The 19,768-nt window shown below is 29.9% G+C and overlaps 1 protein-coding gene across 1 annotated transcript; it reads left to right on the top strand.

Annotated features, from left to right (window-relative positions):
* Positions 1 to 3,182: 3,182 nt before the first annotated feature.
* On the top strand, positions 3,183 to 12,784 carry LOC111276823 (uncharacterized). The gene is made up of 15 exons (XM_022862707.2): positions 3,183 to 3,299; positions 3,738 to 4,404; positions 4,491 to 4,803; positions 5,763 to 5,909; positions 6,050 to 6,138; positions 6,320 to 6,412; positions 6,641 to 6,767; positions 7,153 to 7,217; positions 7,296 to 7,470; positions 7,975 to 8,169; positions 8,261 to 8,308; positions 10,209 to 10,355; positions 10,512 to 10,594; positions 11,909 to 12,024; positions 12,412 to 12,784. The coding sequence occupies exons 2-15, from the start codon at positions 3,809 to 3,811 to the stop codon at positions 12,489 to 12,491; spliced, it is 2,274 nt and encodes a 757-aa protein (XP_022718442.1). The 5' UTR covers positions 3,183 to 3,299; positions 3,738 to 3,808; the 3' UTR covers positions 12,492 to 12,784.
* Positions 12,785 to 19,768: the final 6,984 nt, after the last annotated feature.

Below are 19,768 nucleotides of genomic sequence, written 5' to 3'. Positions count from 1 at the left end.
TATATTTAGCTACTTCTTCGCCTTCATTGCTCGTTGAAACTCTCATTAGTGAATTCTTTCTATCGTGGCTCATTGTTTTGCACTCAAATCTCATCTTCCGACCTTCAGTGAGTTCCATGTATTCCCCAAGTACTTCCTCTGGAGACTCTAATGAATATAGTTCATCCGATGATAAGTCTACCATCTCCATAGGACATTTTACTAGTATCTCCCTGGTGGACGTCAATTGTTGTGGACCTAGGGAGCAAGATATAGAGAACTCTTCTGTCTTAGCGTTAGCAAACCCTTCTTTATGTCAAGGTGCTTCTGAGGATGTGTGTAATCCGAAGTGTCCAAACCCCCAACAAATGTTCGAGAATCTTGGGGAAGCTGTGCAAGTCAACCCATGTCCATCTTTTGTAGGGAAAGGTGAGGATTCGTAATTGTGGCTTTGATATCCTTTTCTCAAAAGATTTTGTCGTATCCCAAGCCAATCAAATTGAAATTTTGTATTTTTGAAAAACTAATTTAGTCCAAAATATTAAAAATAAAAATGTTGTGGATCTTTAAAATAATTTTCAAGTCCAAAAATAAATATTTACAGAGTAATTTTGTTTGGATTTTCTTTTTTAGCCTTCACTTTCTATTTTTCCGAAATTTGATTTCTTGAAGATAATTTTAGAGTTCTAAGAATAATTTTCTTTTCCAGAACAAAAGCTATAAAGTAAATCACATTGGAAATTCTTTTTTCTTAAAATCAATAATGCTTAGATTATGGTAAATTCAAAAAATAGTTTTTCTTTGAATATAAAATTGGACTTGCATTCTCAAGTAAACAGCTTAGAAATATTCATGTTTTTGAAACCAATGGAATTACAATTATATAGAGTTAGATGAAAATAATTTTTTTTGCAATAGCAATTAGACTTGCATTTAAATTCGAATAAATAGCTTATAAAATAAAATTTTTATTTGAAAAAGTACAAAAATCTAAAGTAAATTTAATTTAAAAGACAAACTTAAAATTTTTATCATTTCAAATCAATATGCTAACAAAGTTCTAACTAAAAGTGAAAAGGAAGAAACTGAAAAGCCTTGTAAAAGCTAGGGAGTTTACAAGGCTTACTGCTTGGTCTAATGGTAAGGCCAGCTGGTCATTTTGGTCTAGAGTAAAAAATTTTGACATCCTATAAATCCCGCCCGCAAAATATAAAAAATTCACTAACAGGGAATGAAATTATTTCTCTTACATCGAAACATATTTTGAGGAAAATAATCAATAAAATGGGTCAAGAGATACAGCCCACAAACTAAGCAATTAAGTTTGAGCCAACTAGAGCAATTAACGAGTGTTGGGTCAATAATCAAATTAATTAGTGATTAACTAATTAAACAGAGTCCAAACCATGGGGATCTTTGGATTATTAGCCCAATATAGTTAATTAAAATTAATTGGGGTGAGGCTTGATTAATTAACCTAAATCCAAAGATAATGAATGAGGGCTCAAAACTGCGCGAGGCCTCATAGCCCTGACCATCCCCCTAAGCTAAATAAAACATGGAGTTGATTTCCTCGTGGACAAACTCCAAATCATAAAGATTCAAGGACTCCTAGTCAATTGGAACTCTACGGCGATCAACCTTACTAGAGGAAATCTAGCAAAGTAATAGATATGGGCAATTATGGACAGTTAATGATAGGAGAGAATTTCAGCAATTTCATTAAGGTAAGGCTTAAATAAAAGGGTTTTAGAGGATTCAACATGATTGAGCTCCAACTTGGAATATTATTACGTGTGATTAATTGACTATTTGTCGAGCTTGGAGAAAGGTTTTTCTATTGCAAAAGTAGAAGACAAGGGTTTGACTTTTAAAATTTTAAGATTTTTAGCATATGTAAGAAGTAAGATTGAGCTTTTAGATGAAATCATAAATTAAATTTTTTATATCTAATACATATACATGTATGATATGATTTAATTAAATGCGTTTTTCATATTTTACATATCTCAAATTTATGTCAACACTACTAAATATGAAATATATATTTTTTTAAACAACATCGTATTGTTTTGATGTTATTATCGTGTCATATTTTAATTTTTTAAATATAATAAAATTATATTTTTTTCATTTATATAAAAATTGACTTTAATTTAAAGCATACGAATAATTCGAACTCAAATAATTTAAGTATCAAATTCAAAATATTCGAATTAAAATAATCTAAATCTAAATTGACTCAAATAATAAATATTTTAAACTTGAAATTACCCGAACTTATAATAACTCAAAATTAAAATAATTCAATTCAAAATTGACTCAATTTTTTAAAAATTTAAAATGACTCAAATTAAATTGGTGTAACTAAAATACAATCGAACCCATCCAATTGACATATCTAGTGTGGAGAGTACTACGAGAGTAATTTTCAAACATGAAGGCAAGGAAGAAGTGGATAACTATTTTAGTTAGGAAATAATTAAGATTTCTACTTTCTTCTTCTTCTTCTTTTTTTAGTTTTGTTTGTATAAATATGAGTCCAAGGGATATAAAAGAAGTTTTAAAAATCATATAGTTTTATTTTATTTTATTTTATCTTTCATTCGCTTAGGCGTAATTTTAACTTAACTAATAAGGACGTAATCACCATATAGCTTTTGTTTCGAGAAGTGGCCAAAAAATAATAAATAAAAAGAAAGAATCATTTATCCATTAGTTTCTTTTATGCATACGTTTGTATATAGAATGATTTTTTTTCCAAAGAAGATAATGAAATATCTATTATATAATTAAATAAAAAATAATTTGATGGATGATTGTTTAGTTAAATATATTAAAAAAATATATTTAATAATATCGATAATGAAGAAAATATACATAATAGGTTTGAAAATATAAACATTCATTCTAAAACTTGTAAAAATATCATAATATTGATTTTTTTTTTAATTTTTTGAATCTTACTATTTTTATTGTAACAAATATTATTATTTAAAGATTATGAAAAATATGTTTAAAAATAAAATATAAGTAAAATATAAGGATACACTAATATTTTAAATTAATTTATTTCATCTTAATCAAAGGATTTCGAAGAAATTTTTTGATCCTACGGTTGAAAAGGAAGGCAAAAAGGCTTGAACCAATGAGAGATAAAAAGTTTAGTGTTATATTTTTTACTCTCTAAAAAAGACGCCTCCACTCCGACAGGTTGCAGACGTCAACCCTTTCTCTTTCTCTCTCTGACTGGTTACCGTTTTCTTTCTGTACAAACAAACTCTTATCAGATTTTCCATTGCGTTGCTTTTATTTCTAAGGTATGTTTCAAATCAGCTCTTTTCTTCACTTCTTGCTTTATTAAATATATATATATATATAATATCTCTAGATTTTATGTTGTTATTCGTTTTTTGTTTTTCAGTCAATCTTCAGTTATATGAAATATAGTTTTCTTTTTGTTTATACTTATGGTGATTCAGATTAATTGTATTGAAATTTTCAAGAAAAATTAATATTTGTCTCAAAAGATTGAACAGAACTCTGATTAACTAGTAACTATCATTGAAGGAAAAAAAAATGGAAATTTAACGTAATTGGGGAAGACCCCTTTTTGATGTGTACTACACTATGCTGTTCTTAAATTTTGATCTGGGAATAATGGATAATTTGTGTGTGAATTCTTCCAAGTTTCTATGGCAGACAGTACAGTATTTTCTGGTGTAATTCATTCTTTCTATTCTACCCTTTATCTGCAGACTGGCTACGTCAATTTCTTGGATGAGCTATCTAACTATTTTCCTATTGACAAAGTTGGAATTATTTGATAATGGCTTCAAGAGTGATCTTGCGAAGGAGGAGCTACAATTTCAATTCCCCAACTCGACCTACTTCCCTCATTCCAGGCTTTTCTAGTTTTGAGCATTGGAAGTCATTTACATATGAGGACTCACGAGGATCGGACTGCGCTGCTAGCCTTCCTTATAAGAACTCTGATTTTAAGCAAGTCGTTTTACCTTCGGTTTTCAAAAATGAGCTGGCAAATTTTCTAGCAGCACAATATTGTAAGAGTAATTTGTCCGGAATTTCAAACTTGGGTTATCAAGTGGGAAATTCAGATTTTGTTTTTCCTTTAGGAGTTAGGTGGTTTTCACAATCTGCACGTTCTGCTTCAACTGCCACTGCTGGTCAACCTGAATTGGGCAGTGGTAATGATGGAAATGAACAACAGGCTCCTAAAAAGGTGAAGGAGGCTTCACCTGAGGAATGTGATCAAGCTGTTGAAGGCCTGAGTACAGTGAAAGCCAAAGCAAAAGCTAAGCAGGTACAGGACTCCCCCAAAAGTGCTCAGTCCATAATCAAGAAAGTGTGGGCTATGATTCTGGGTATTGGACCTGCCTTGAGAGCTGTTGCTTCTATGAGCAGGTTTGAACTTCTCTAGTATGTTTATTGTTGAAATGATGTAATTGCTGTAATTGCTGTGATACTTATTATTTTATACCTTCTTCCAGGGAAGACTGGGCAAAGAAGCTTCGTCATTGGAAGGACGAATTTAAATCTACAATGCAACACTATTGGTTGGGTACAAAGTTACTTTGGGCTGATATTAGGATAAGCTCAAGGTTGTTGGTAAAACTTGCTAGTGGGAAGGGTCTTTCTAGAAGGGAAAGACAACAACTTACTAGAACGACAGCTGATATTTTTAGGCTAGTTCCTTTTGCAGTCTTTATCATAGTTCCATTTATGGAGTTCTTGCTACCAGTATTTTTGAAATTATTTCCCAACATGTTACCATCAACGTTCCAGGACAAGATGAAAGAACAGGTAATGATTGCCTTGGGTTTCTTCATTAACAAAGCATTTCTCTGGTTTTGGTTTCATTCTTATTTGTAGTATCTATGGCTTAAGAAACAGCCCATTTATGCTAAATTAGTGTGTGTGTGTATGTCTGTTTTGTTATCATTGTAATTGTTTTTGGTAGGAAGGAATATTTTTATTAGTGTGGGAATCTGCCTTTTATAGTAGTATTTTAGTGAAGTTTCTAACAACAATCCACTGCAGTTGAGCATTTTGATTTATAACAAAATAAGAGTATGATGTAGGATCTTTATAAACAACACACTTAAACTAGATAATGGCTGATTCAGGACATAAAGTTTAGGTTCAAACAATAACAACAGGAAAAATAAGACTTGAAAACTTTGTTGATATGTGAACATAAACAATCAGAAAATTAGGAAGGGGGAAAACAAAGGGAATTTAGGTAAACTATGAAAACTGAAATCAAGGAAGACAATAACTTCTGAAAACACATTTAGGATTAGGGAATCGATTGCTAGGAATGCATCACACATTCAACCTCAAACTTAATTAATTTCTCTCCACATAACACTACATTACCGAACGCACAAAAATCTCACTAATATATAGGCAGCCAAGGGTTAGACAGTCTGATATAGTCATGATTAAATGACAAGAAGTAGATAATGGCTTAGCCTGCCCTGCTATAGAAAAGATTACAGCCAACATCTTCATAATGCCCTTGGATGATGGACAGGGCCTCTATTAAGTGGCAGCAAGCATCTGAATGATGAGCAACTAATGTTAATGGTTTCGTTTTTACTTAGGTGGTAGCATGTGAATACCAGCTAGCTAAGCAAGTTCAATTTTAGAATCTTGCATATTATGATATTTTTATTGTTGTCCTGGCTCTTCCTCCTATAGACTTTACAAGGTTTCCATCTTGCATTAGTCTAGTCTCAGTTGAGATGTTTAACCTATAGGAAGCATTGAAAAGAAGGCTAAATGCAAGGATAGAATATGCAAAGTTTCTTCAAGATACAGTGAAAGAAATGGCAAAAGAAATCCAAAACTCACGGAGTGGAGATGTTAAAAAGACAGCAGAAGATCTTGATGAGTTTATGAACAAGGTATCTTTTCTTCTTTTATTTTTTTTTCTTCCTGGCATAACAGAAAGCTGATTCATCTGTTTTGATGTTGCTGGCAATTTATTTGGGTTTTCTTATAAGAGAAAGATATTAATGTATGGTTCATTCTGGCATTTGAACAGGTCAGAACTGGTGCAGGTGTATCTAATGATGAAATTTTAGGCTTTGCCAAGTTATTTAATGATGAGCTTACTTTAGACAATATTAGCAGGTTGGTACATTGTGGAATTATTCCACACTTCATCTCTTCATTGGGTGTGTAATTACTTGAATGTGTGTGAGTTACCTTTCCTCTTATTCGATTGGAAAAAAAAGAGGAATTATTCATGCCCTTAAGCTCATAGCTGTCATACACTATTGATGATTTTAGCTTTTTCCATTGTTGTTTACAGGCCTCGTTTAGTGAATATGTGCAAATATATGGGTATCAGTCCATATGGTACAGATGCATATTTACGTTATATGCTCCGGAAAAGACTACAAGAGTAAGACTGCCTTGTTACCTTTTTTTTTTTTTTAATGTGTTACAGGATGCTTAACTGACAGAATTTAAGCTTAAGTTTCTTTTATGCTGATCATTAATGCTTTATAGAAAAATTTATGGTTGTTTGGGAACCATGAAAGTGTCATGAATGAAGAAAAAAATCACCCCACTTAGTGTTTGGGTGATTCATTGAAATTTTGCATAGTTAGAATATATATGTAATTTGTAGGATCAAGAATGATGATAAGATGATTCAAGCTGAGGGTGTGGAGTCCCTTTCAGAAGCGGAGCTTCGTCAAGCTTGTAGAGATCGAGGCTTACTTGGATTACTTTCAGTGGAGGAGATGAGGCAACAGGTTAGTGCTCAATCCTGTATATCTTTTTCATCAACCGAAAATTATGTTGCTTCGGGCAGAAGTATATCCAAGAATTTTCAGGGCTATTACAAAATGTGCCTAGTTTGGATTAGTATGAGGAGTTTGAAACAAAAGATTAACACATTTGGTTATGCTTCTTTCCCTTACAGTTAACGCCAATAGAATTTTACATGGACACATGCATGCATACAAACATTTATGTGTAAAATTTTGGTAACTTAGTGGGCTCTTATTTTGATTGAAATAAGTGCTTGGGAATCTTTTCTCTAACTTTCTATGTTGATTTACTAATAAGTGCTACTTAAGTGCTACTTAGTAGTAAAATGTCTTATTGTGTTATGTAAATATTATTTCCCCTTCACAGTTGCGTGATTGGCTGGATTTATCTCTCAATCATTCAGTGCCCTCTTCTCTGTTGATTCTCTCTAGGTAACTTTTCATTTCCGCTTGTTTATGTTTATTTGACATATGACCACATTCAAAAACTTATTTCCTTTTTCTTGACAGAGCATTCTCTGTGTCTGGAAAAGTCAGACCAGAGGAGGCTGTTCAAGCTACACTCTCCTCTCTGCCGGACGAGGTCGTGGATACTGTTGGGGTTACAGCTTTACCATCTGAAGATTCTGTTTCAGAAAGGAGGAGAAAGTTGGAATTCCTTGAAATGCAGGAAGAACTTATCAAGGTTTACTATGTTAAAGCTTTACTTGATGTTGCAATCTCTTGGAAGAGGAAAACTGTTATTTGTTCCTTGTTCATGGTTTTTTCTTTCTAAGCCTTGAGATTTGTCATCCTTTACTTGATTCCCATTTTTTCTGCTCTCTTATATGATACTGGTAGATAAAAGAAAAAAAAAATGTATGCTGTTTTAACTGAATTATCAGTTTATCAAGGTTGAATTCAAGTAATATAGGGTGATACTAAGGTGGGTTGCAATGAAAAAGAGAAGATATAAATCTCAAGGATTTATGCTTTATTGCCATAAAACCTAACTTTCGGATTGAGATTGGAGTGCTTAATTTCCCTGTATGTTTTAAAGAAAACAAGTTGATTTTGTTTTACTGTATAGAAGTATGTATCTCTAAGTGTTGTTTTTATAACATTTCAGTAGTCAGATTAGAAGGTTTCAGTTCTGTTGCATTCTACCTATGTGGCCTTGTTGTTTATATTTGAATAAATGAATGTGTAGGAGGAAGAAGAAGAGGAGGAAGAGGAACAAGCCAAGTTGAAAGAATCTATTGGCAACCAAAAGGATGTGGCTTTGGAAGAGATGGTTGTTTCCTCAGCTAAAGAAGCACAAGAATTAGCAAAAGCAAAAACATTGGAGAAACACGAGCAGCTATGTGAGCTCAGCCGAGCATTAGCTGTTTTGGCTTCTGCATCTGTAAGGACTAACAGTAATTACTTTTTTATGTGAATCTTATATTTGATACCTCGTACTCTGAATTTAGACTTCTTCGCTGCTACTTTTTCAGTCAGTCAGCAGGGAGCGTGAAGAGTTTTTGAGACTTGTCAAGAAAGAGGTATTTAATGCAAAATATTGTTTCTTCAAATTTGCCTTCCTTTTTCTTTTCAGGTGACTTGCTACTAAGTTCTTTCCTTAGAATACGTTTATCCATGTGCATTATTTCTCAAGGTTGTTGGTAGACAATCTTTGTGATCAATTGATTATTAATCACACATGCTCATTTTTTGAATGCTGATCTGGGTTGCATATTTTCAGAAGCACCAAAGTCTGCAAGCCAAGCCGAGCTGAGTTTTATCTTTTTCAACCTTGACTTGTCTAACTCTAACAAGCTGAAACACTTAGCAAACTTATTTTGAGCTCCCTAAAGACTGTTAAACCTCAGCCTGGCTAATCTTACCAAGCCCAGCCACTTGCAGATGCACGCCAAGCTTAAAATAAAAGGACTTAAACATTTAAAGGACCAGTCAAAAACTTTCTACCTTATAGATAGTGGGCAATTAATTGCACATGAAAGCCCATTAAAAACAAACAAAAGCCTGCATGTACAGGGCCCTATTTAATGGGCCAAAGAGAGCTTATGGGTGATGGGATATTTACAAACTCAGCACCCTGATGCTGAACGGGGGAGGGAAAGGAGAAAATAGGGATTAGAAAGAAAACAGATTTAAAAGGGAAGAAAGGGAAAAACTTAGTGAGAAAGTTGAGTAAATGGATCGTAAAGATAGAAGAGGGTGAGAAATCCAATTCAAATAGATCTGAATAATCCATAATTTTAAAGTTGTCAGAAACTGAAAACAACTTAAGGATATATAGGTTATGCCTACGAATAGAAATGGTATCTTTTTCTTGCCTGTGTTGCATTTTCTGATTCTCCTAGTCCAAGTGGAACCCCTGATGAGACAATCAAAAAGCACTACTTCTCTGAAATGCCTTAGCTTCTACAATTACTTTAATCTTTCTACTAATCTCACATGCAAAGAATATGGTCCTTTAGAAGAGAATATGGTGAATGCAAATAATCTAGCATCTGCTTATATCTACTTCTTTTTGTCCCATATCTCCCCACCCTTACTTTCCCATCCCACTTGAGATTTTTGAAAACAGAAAAGCTCTCCTTTCCCACGTTTCATACCTTATCAACCATCCACTTTTGGGTGTATGAAAAAATTTTTGTTGGTATTTTTCTAAAACCTTGCATAACTTTTAACCTATTCACATGTAAAATTTGATTATATAAATATTTTATTACAATTCAAATGAAGTTGGAATATGGTAAGACTCAATGTAGGAACTTGGTTAGCATTGTTGACTGCTAAATGACCAAAAACTGATCTTAATGTAAATGGCATGAACTTTCTAATGATACATGAAAATTATTAGACTCATTTTTTACTGAAGGAAATCATAACTTAAAGTAAACAACTTATATAGCTCTTAATACTGAGTTTGACAAGCACGTTTATAAACTGTTTATCAAAAGCCTGATCAATATAAAGAACCAAACTTACCTTTGTTTAAAATTTGGTCCATGTACTAAAGCAGCTTGAAATTTTTGTTCAAACTTGCTTGTTTTAATTCAACAAATAAACACAAACAAGCTGTAACTAAGCTCATTCTCAAGCTTTAAGACAACAAACTGTGTTTACTTACACATTAACTGCAATGGTCAGTGAAGGTGACTTTGACTTCAATGTGGAGAACAAAAACTTTCCCCCTAGATCTCTCTCTCTTTTTTTTTTTTTTTTTTAATTTTATAAATATGCTATGATCTATCCTTCTTTTTGAACAATGCTACTATCCTGTATATAAAACTTTAACCATTATCCATTCATCCTGATGTTGCCCTTGATATTCCTGATATTGTTTAGGATTTTAAAAAAAGTTTCTTTTTCTGTTTTCCTTTTAACAATTTTTAGTTGATATTTTTGTTTATTTTTTGCTCTTACTATTTTCAGATAGAACTATACAACAGTGTGGTAGAGAAAGAGGGGACAGAAGGTGAAGAAGCAGCTAAGAAGGCATACAAAGCTGCCCGGGAGGATAGTGACCATACTGCTGAGAAGGCAATTGGTGACAAAGTTTCCTCTGTGCTTATAGACAGGGTAATTATTATTTCTGTAGATTCTTCAGTTATGACAGTCTTCAACTTCAATCTTGCTGTTCTTAATTTATTAGCTATCTGCATTTTTTATGGTAACATATTTTGTTTTAAACTTGGAATGTAGCACAGTATGTTAACATGATGTTTCACATTTCAGGTTGATGTGATGCTCCAAAAGCTTGAAAAAGAAATTGATGATGTTGATGCCAAGATTGGAGACCGTTGGCGGTTACTTGATAGGTTGGTTCTTTGCAACTCTGAAAAAATTGCATTTTTTGATTGATGATGCTACATGAAATTATGAATTCCTGCAGCCCCTTATCTATGTATGCTTGTTTTGTGGTCGTGTATAAAATTTTTATTCAACCAATTCAGGATGTTGCTAAAATTGGAAAACTAGAATAAAATAAAGGTGCAACAAGAGATGATTGGCTGTGCCTTTCTCACGGTCTCCAGTCAGCATATATCTTGAATGCTCTATGAAGTGTTTCCAAAGGAGGATCTATGTTAGTAGTGTGGCCCTTTTAGCTTTGATTTTTTTGGTTGGCAAATGAACCCACAAGAAAACCCGTAACTTGCTTTGAAGCTTCTATTCTTGGAATGCACAGATCTGAGACTGTCTGCTCCACTGGTTCAGAGTTGCTGAATGTGAAAGTTGTCTCCATGGTTTAAAGCCACCTTATGCAACCTTATGGGAATCAGCTACATCTGATTTCAAATTTTTAATAAAATAGAAAATCAAAGAGATGCCTAGTAAAGCACTCAGATTGACCTCCTACTGTTTATCAGGACCCTGGCTTATGACATGACAATATTCCAAACTTGGATATCCTATATATCCTAGTTTTGTACTTCAAATTTATTAACTGTCTTGATTGTTTATTCCCTCTGACTAGTTCCTTGGTCTTTCAAGCCTTTTCTTGACTCATTGGTGAAAGCATTCCCTTTATCTGAACTTGGCAGTCATTCTTTCCAGCGTTCTTCAGTCTACTTTCTAGTTCCTCTTGCCTTACTTTGGTTTGTTAATGAGAAGGCATTTTTGTGATGCTTTTCTCCATGGGTCTTTGTCCCCGTTAAAGGAAATGGTGACATTTAGTGCATTAATTTTTACTATTTTTGTCAAAAAGAGCTTATTATTAGAAGCACATTGGTTTCTGTTAGCCATGTTTTTCACTTGTTAACGCCTTTACATTCTTCCTTTCCCTGCATGCAGCACTAAAATTCTAGCCTTCTTTGAAAGTTCTTTTGTATAAAGATCTGTACTACCTTTGAAATGCTTTGAGCACAACTAAACACCCAGGAAAGCACCTTAAATGCTTTAAAAGTGCTTTTAGGATGAACAAAATTTTACTTCAAATGGGATTTTTTCTACTTTCCAAAAATATTATACTTTGTCTTGTCACTATCAAGAAATAATTTTTACTTTTATACAGAGAATGTGGATCCCATTTTTCCAGTCTTATTATACTTGTTTTATTCTTATTTCACATAATGAATTACTTTCTTATTGGAAGGATTTTTTAGAATCAATTAGTTGTCCCATTTGTATGCCAGGGATTATGATGGTAAAGTAACTCCTGAGGAGGTTGCCTCTGCTGCTATGTACCTCAAGGACACATTAGGCAAGGAGGGCATTCAGGAGCTTATTAGCAATCTCTCCAAAGATCAAGGTGTGTATTTTTTTTTTTTCAAATTTAATTTTGTGATATTAGCTCAAGTAAAGAATTTAAAAATTTCGGACATCCTGGAGCTATATAAATGAGTACTTTTTTCACTCAAAGGAAGTCAGGTGGTGGGAGGGTGGGGGGGGGGGGGGGCGCTGAAGACAAAGACCATCATATGTGAGAAGAAAATCTTCAGCACTTTGATGGTTGTTTCTACGTGGACAAAGTGGGATTATTTTTTGGCCTATAAGCTTAGTTCCTTATATGGTTCTTTAATATTCTTGCTTTTCGGTGCGAAACATTGTTGTTTATCTTTTTTGGCCAATCATAACATTGTTGTTTAGACTTCTTAAATTCTTTGTTTTGCTTCTTCCTCTGAATTTCTTGCAACAGAAGGAAGAATTCTTGTTGAAGATATCGTCAAATTAGGCAGTGAAACAGAAGATGCTGACAGTGCCGAAGCAGGAAGGTGATAGGGAAATGTATTGAATATTTTGTCCCTAAATCTTGCTTAATGGATTGTTAATGCATCTATTACAACATTGTTATATTTTAACTTTTGATCTGGCGTATAGCACTTGCCTTCGGTATATGCTATGATGGTTTGATGTCACCTACTACAAATTGAATATTACAAGTTGAGGAAAAAGGAACCCTAGTTATTCTTTGTTGCAGAAGGTTATAGTCAAACACTCTTTGATGCTTAGAAAATTGTTATCTCCAATAGAAAGTGGATGATACAAACCTCTGGATGATTTGAGTGCTATATTTTCTTATTTTCATTCTTGTATATGAATATCCTGCAAGAGTATTATACATGCATACGTCAATCTTGAGCGTTTCAACATAAGCAATTGAACCACATTTGTTGAGGTTTTGTTAAATTTTTCTGTTCACTTACTAAAATCTTGTTTCTAGTTCTATTTGTCGCTGATGAGCTCCCCGGTTTTATATTCTGATTAATAATTTCCTGAATGACAAAAAATCCTACATATATATGGATGACAATGTTTGAAATATGTGTTACCCAGTGTTACTATTTTGAAATCTTATTGTGATGATTTAGTTCGTATAATGTGATGCATATAATGAGAATTATGGGTCGGACAGAGTTTTTTTTTTTCTTATTTTGTAGCTTGAAATTATAGGTACCAAAAAAAAAAAAAAAGAAAGTATAGCTAAGCACGTCTTCCAATCACTGACTTGTATTTTTGTACAAGTTTAAATTTTACTTGCATCACATGAATTTTGTTCTTTTTTAGCTACATATCACCTATGAGACAGGGAAACTGAGTCTCTGGTAGGCTTTTTTTTTTGGTTGGAGAATTCTGCTTGAGTTATTGTTTTCATCTCAGTGTTGGTTGATTTTTAGGAAAACCTTGCCGAGGCCACCAAAAAGTTCATATCATTGATACTTTCAGCAAGAGCTGGAATGTGCAACATAAACTTGAATAATTTGCCAGTTAAAATTACGTCTAAAATCATAATGAAAGGTTAAGATAAAGCATAAAAATAGTGAAATTGTTAATTGGGGTATTTGGAACTCATTTTACATATTTAAAACTCGTATTTAAATATGAAAGAAGTAAACAAAATTCTATGAAGTTTCTAAGTTAATTGTTACCCACAAACTTTCTTGCCTTCATGTGCTTAGTCATAAGTCATAATCATCCCCCAACCCTCATGCTCCTTTCAACGTTATTGGAACCTTTTAGTTCAATATCTATATCAACCGTTATTGCTGGTCTTCAAAGTCGAAATTCTCCGCTTAAATATTTGATTATTCTTCAGATGAAAGCTGAAGTATCTCCACTAACATTGAACTTTTTTCAGCATTAAGTCTTTTTCAGCAACTTTCCAAGATATTAGGAGTTTCACCATGTTGAAATCTCCTGGAATCCTTTGACTTTAGCCTTGCCTCAACTGAGATGCTTAATTTCCTCCTAGCACCAATTTTTCAAACACTAGTAATTGCCCACTAAATCTAATGCTAGGTTTTCTCTAGTAGAGTCAGTTGTGTAGAGTTCCATCGAACTTGGGACTTGGTAGGCTCTCTTATGTTCGGTTTAACATATTTAGTGATGGACTCTTCTTTTCACTAGGATGATGGCAACCTAATGGCTTTGGGTTTCTCAGGGTTTGGGTTTAAACCATATGACCTATTATCCTTAATTGATCAATCAGATCTTAACCCAATCAATCCTTAATTATTTTTTGACCAAAAAATTATTTCCTCTTTGTCCATCTTGTTTTTTTTTAATGTTTTAAAATTATATATTTCTTTTTAAAATTTAAACTAATTTGTCATCCGTGCAATGCATGGATTATTGTTTTTATATATATAATTATAAATATAAATAATATGCTTAATAAAAAAATACAAATTATATATATATATATATATATATATATATCCAAATGATATCTAATTAAATAAAACTTTTAAAATATTCAACAAGCAATACTGTTAAAGAAAAGAAAGTGAATGTATCTTATAGAAAAAATTTGGATTAACTCAAGATTGCTTTATTAATTTTGCAGTACTTATATTTATTTCAATTTAAGATAAGTTATTTATGCTTTTAAAAAAATAAACTTATATGTTAGATATATAATAATAACTTACTTTCATATAATTATTAACCCAAATGGAAATATAAATGAAAATTCAGTTACAAAATTTAAATACACAAAAGAATTTTATCTAAAAAACAAATTTAAAACCTATATATATAAATATTAAAATTTTCATTGTTTCCATTTCCATTACTTGTCTTTATTATTGGAGTAGTTGACAAAATATTAAATGAGTAATTACTAATAATTTAAATATATTCAGTATAATTAATTTTAATTTTGTTAATAGTCAACCTTTATTTTTTTTTAACTAATTTGAATAAAAAATTATTTTTTATTATTTATGTTAAATTATTCTTAGTTAAAATTCATATAAAAGATAACAAAATTTTAATTGATGTAATTAATAGCAAAATTTTTTTCTTTTTCATAATAGCATATTCTTTTATTGTAACGCTGATTTGTATATTACAAAAATAATGTAAAAAATAATTTATATCATGAATAGTTGATTTTGGCTTTTAATACCTTTTTCGATTACTATTGAATAATGCCAATTTAGATAATAAAAGACTTTATCACATAATGTTTTTAAATATAGTAGTTAATACAATAATTAATAAAAAAGATAAATATAAAATCTTCTGTTTCTTTTTTTCTTTTTGATTGCACAAAAATAGATAGAAAATATTTATATATAAACAATGCATACTTAAAAAAGGATAAATAAGAAGAAAAAAAAAGAAAAATTAAACACAGATTTATGTAAATTCTTTAATAAAGAAATTTATAAATTAAAATGTAGTCTTACTGAAATAAAGAACAATATATAAAAGTATTTTACATTGAAATAGTATTTCATCTATAATAATGCTCTTAGACTTAATTAAAAAAATTACAAAAAATAAAATATTAAATATAAAATTAAATATGCATATGTATATATTTTCAATTTGAAAAACAAAAAAAGCCTATCCACTTTAAAAAAATGCACATTTTTTTTTATATATATCATTCTCTTCCCAAATACATTTATAAACATTTATTCATAAAAAAAATTAAGAAAAAAAGATAATGAAGTTTAAAAATAAAATCATTTACAATACCACTAATATAAAGATATTAATAATAAAATAAACTTACTAAGTACTAAAATAAGTTGATTAAAAGTAAGATATGCCAATGGACCTGAAAAAAATAGTATGGTATCTAAAATAATATTAATAATCTAATATAAAAAAAGATTTACATGTTACCATATATATATATATATATATATATATATATATGCAAATCTTTTAACATGTAAATCTTTTTTAAAGAAATCCTATAACATGTAAGTCTTTTTGAAAGAAATCCGACAACGAAGGCTAGCATAATTTTTTTTTTCTTGTCTAATTATATATATATATATGTGATATATATGGTAATATGTAAATCTTTTTGAAAGAAATCCGACAATAAAGGCTCGCATTTATATGGTGTACTTTAAATTGTCTTAATTTATAACCAATTGGAAACTTAAGTATAAAATTTTTTTTTTTATGTATAATTACTTTAATTTAATTTGATTGATAGTGATTTATTGTATTTAATAGTAATTTATTTATTGAAAGCAAGAATATTAGTTATTTATAAGAGAATAATTGTAATTAATTTTTTCAAAAAATTATTTGTTAAATTAAGAATGTATATTTATTAAATGCAAAACATGTGGGGGTTGTCTAAAATTATCCATATGTCAAAAGAATAGACATCCCACATTAAACTTTTTCTTTTTTTACCAAAGATTTTGGCTTTATATATTTATGTAGGATTTAGGATATTTTATTAGAAATAAAGGTAAGTTAATTGAAAATTTAAAAGAAAAAAATATAGTTAATGCATTAAAATATTTTAAAATTTTTATGAAATCAAATTAATTTATATGAATTTGAAGAGAAATAAATACAAATAAATATATTTAATATAGGACACATAGCGATTGATAAAAATTGTCCATATGTCAATATTATAAGCCTTCCATATTGAACATTTTCCTTTTTTGCCAAAACCTTTAACTTTTATATATTTATATAAAATTATATAAAATGTAATTTACAGTTGAACATTATAATTGGAAAAAGAGAACGTAAAATTATTCTATGATGATGGCAATTAAAATTTTATTATCTTTAATATGAATTTAGTTGAGAGTGATTTAAGACAAATAATAAAAAAAATGAATGTAATTAATTTAATTTCTTAAAAATAATTCAAATAAAATAAAATACAAGATACATGACGATTTTCAAGGTCACCACATCTCAACAATATACGCCATCCACATTGAAAATTTTCCTTTTTCATCAAAGATTTTGGCTTTTATATATTTATATAAGATATATTACATTTTTATATTCTAAAATTATTTTTCATATATATTTTTTATTTTTTCATCATTAAAAATTATGACACTTTAAATTTATGAAAAAAAATAAATTGTATAAATTAAAGTCAATATTTTTTTTAAACTTCATAAAAATCAATGGAAGACTAACATTATGAAATGAAGAGAGTATTAATTATTTAAATTGGCTTGGGTTTAATAACATCTGTATGGCTAAATTATTGATCATAATGTTGGATTATTTTTGTCCCAGCAACTAGTTTTCTTTTCTTGGCTTACCTACAACAATTGTAATTTTTTTAATTATAGATTAATGTTTTAAAATTTTAAATTTAATATTTATAAATTTATGTTCTAAATTATAAATATTTATAAAAACATTTGCAAAAGAAAAGGAAAGATAAAGGAGGAAAAACATAATAGTAGAAAAAATCACTTTTTTTATTTTTGTAATTTTTTTCTTTTCCTTATCTTTTTCTTTTTCTCATCAAAAGACATAAACTATTATAAAGTATGCATTTTTCCATAAAAATATAAATTATTCTAAATTATAAGCATTTTAAAAAATTTTAGGTAAAATAAAAAAATGAAGAAAGAATGAAAACAAAAAAAAAGACTTAAAATATCTTTTTATCAGAAAAAATAAAATCAATCCACCAGAATTACTGAATTGTTTTTTTTCATCTTTCATACATTTTTCTTCTATTTTTATATGTTTATTATTTTTATTTAAATTTAAATTTATTATTATCTAAATTGATCATCAAAGCATTTTATTTTATCCGTTTTTTTTTTAACTTCTCACATATTCACTTCTAATTATCACAATTACATTTGCCTATTTGGTTGAAAAACAAAACCCAGAGATAAACATTTTTATACTTGTTTTCAACATTATATATGCAAATATATGAAAATTATGTTCTATTATTGTTGCTATATTATTTTATTCTATAATTTTTTTATTATTTTATCTTTTCATTTTTCTGTTATCTTTTTTTTTTCTTCATATTCCTCATTTCTTACATGGACTGCCAATAGCTAATCCAAGCTCACAAGTGCCAAACTAATAATGAGGGCAAACTAAGATTGAGCTAGCCTTCTCTTTCATTATCATTTTCTTTTTCTCTTTTTCACTTCCTGTATTTTCATTGTCAAAACTAGCTTTCTACTTGTCCCATTTTTCTTTTTTTCTATCTCTCTTATCTTTCTCTTACATTGCTCTTCTTTCTTTACCCCATTTGATTTTTTGATAGCCTAAAAAAAAGAAAAAAAATCTTATTTTCCTATTTTTCCTCCAAAATTGTCTCAAATGCTAGTTCAAATTTTCAAAATCCATCCATATTCTTATGGCCAATGTTGACTCCTCCATCCAAAGTCTCTTTTCATTTAATTGTATATTTTCATTTAAAGTGGGATGGAAAGTCGAGCTTTGCTAGGGAAGTGGTTAGGAAATTTAAAATATGCATTATATTAAGTTAGAACATAATGTTGTATCAAAAGTTTAAATATAGAATGCTAAGTTCATAGTTTAAGATACAAAAAGTCAAATGTAAATAGTATTAATTGTTTAAATATAGAATGTTAATTTCAAAGTTTTAGATACAAATTATATATTTATAAAAGATGATATAATAATACATGTCTAATGGTTTGCTCCAAGGAAGAGGTTTGACCATAAATATTGTTAGTTAAGCAATCTAAAGGCACAGTAGTCATTTTCTCTGAGGTTGTTACCAATATTGATTTTCACTCATCCTTTTTCATAATATCTTGTTCTTATTACTTTTTTTTCTAAGCCAAAATTTTATTAATGTTAAAAAGAAGGTTACATCCAACTTTCAAGAGACCATACACCTCATATAGCTACAACTCGAAATAAAAGAAACATATTGAAGAAAAAAAAACAGTCGAGGAAAATCATATTCTCACCTAGAAACAAGGATTGTTTTACCAAAACTATTAGCATCTCAACTCTAAGCTAGCATAATCAATCTCATTAGCTCTTTTATAAATACTTTGTAATCTGATAGCATTCCTCAATCCACTAAGGAAACTAAATTTCTATAGTGATCATGATAACTCCGACACCACTTCTTAGGTAAAAAATCCCAATTCAATCACATCAGCAAAAATGGCATCAAACAATCGATTAATCAATCAAGAGACAATAATTTAATATAATTCAATCCAATTGACCTATATCCACGGATGGAAAAAAAGATCAACTAGTTGTAGAGAATTATAAACATATAATTCATATAAAGCACTCACAATTAATACACATAGACCTTCTAAATCTTTTCTAATCTTATGAAATATTCTCAACCCAAACAAATACATACTCATATACACCCATGCACTATACCTATGTAAACCTTCTTAGTCTCCATTAGTCCATTCATAAACATTAAAAAATACACATCCATAAGATGTAAATCTTCAGTATTCTTATAGAGTGTCTATCCTATAAAATTTTACAACTCTCTTACATCTTTTTCTCATATTTAACTATATAAGGACTTCACCTATTTATAAGCATACTAACTTGCCTATCAAGAATTTTTTTTCTCTTAAAATTCTTTTTTTGTAAGATTTTTTATACATCAAGTATTGTCTTAAAAGTTGTTTTCCACTCATCTCTTGGCTTCATCTTATTATGATGATAGCCACTGTGTAAGTCTATTTTGGGAAAATAGTTGCTCTATGTAGTTGGTCTTGTAAGTCATCTAAGCATAGGATAGGAAAATGATAGTCAATCATGATTTTATTGACTACCCTATT

This window comes from Durio zibethinus, chromosome 7, assembly GCF_047325235.1.
Source record: "Durio zibethinus cultivar Kanyao isolate XHJ-2024 chromosome 7, ASM4732523v1, whole genome shotgun sequence".
Taxonomy (NCBI): Eukaryota; Viridiplantae; Streptophyta; class Magnoliopsida; order Malvales; family Malvaceae; genus Durio; species Durio zibethinus.
Note: the sequence above shows the minus strand (reverse complement) of the source record. Positions and strands in the feature narration are given on the sequence as shown.

What these genes read in the sequence shown, in the direction of transcription:
- LOC111276823 (XM_022862707.2), top strand. Translation starts at nt 3,809, where the DNA reads ATGGCTTCAAGAGTGATCTTGCGAAGGAGGAGCTACAATTTCAATTCC. An exon ending in GCTGTTGCTTCTATGAGCAG is followed by an intron (nt 4,405 to 4,490) that starts GTTTGAACTTCT and finishes ACCTTCTTCCAG; the next exon opens with GGAAGACTGGGCAAAGAAGC. An exon ending in CAATCTCTCCAAAGATCAAG is followed by an intron (nt 12,025 to 12,411) that starts GTGTGTATTTTT and finishes TTCTTGCAACAG; the next exon opens with AAGGAAGAATTCTTGTTGAA.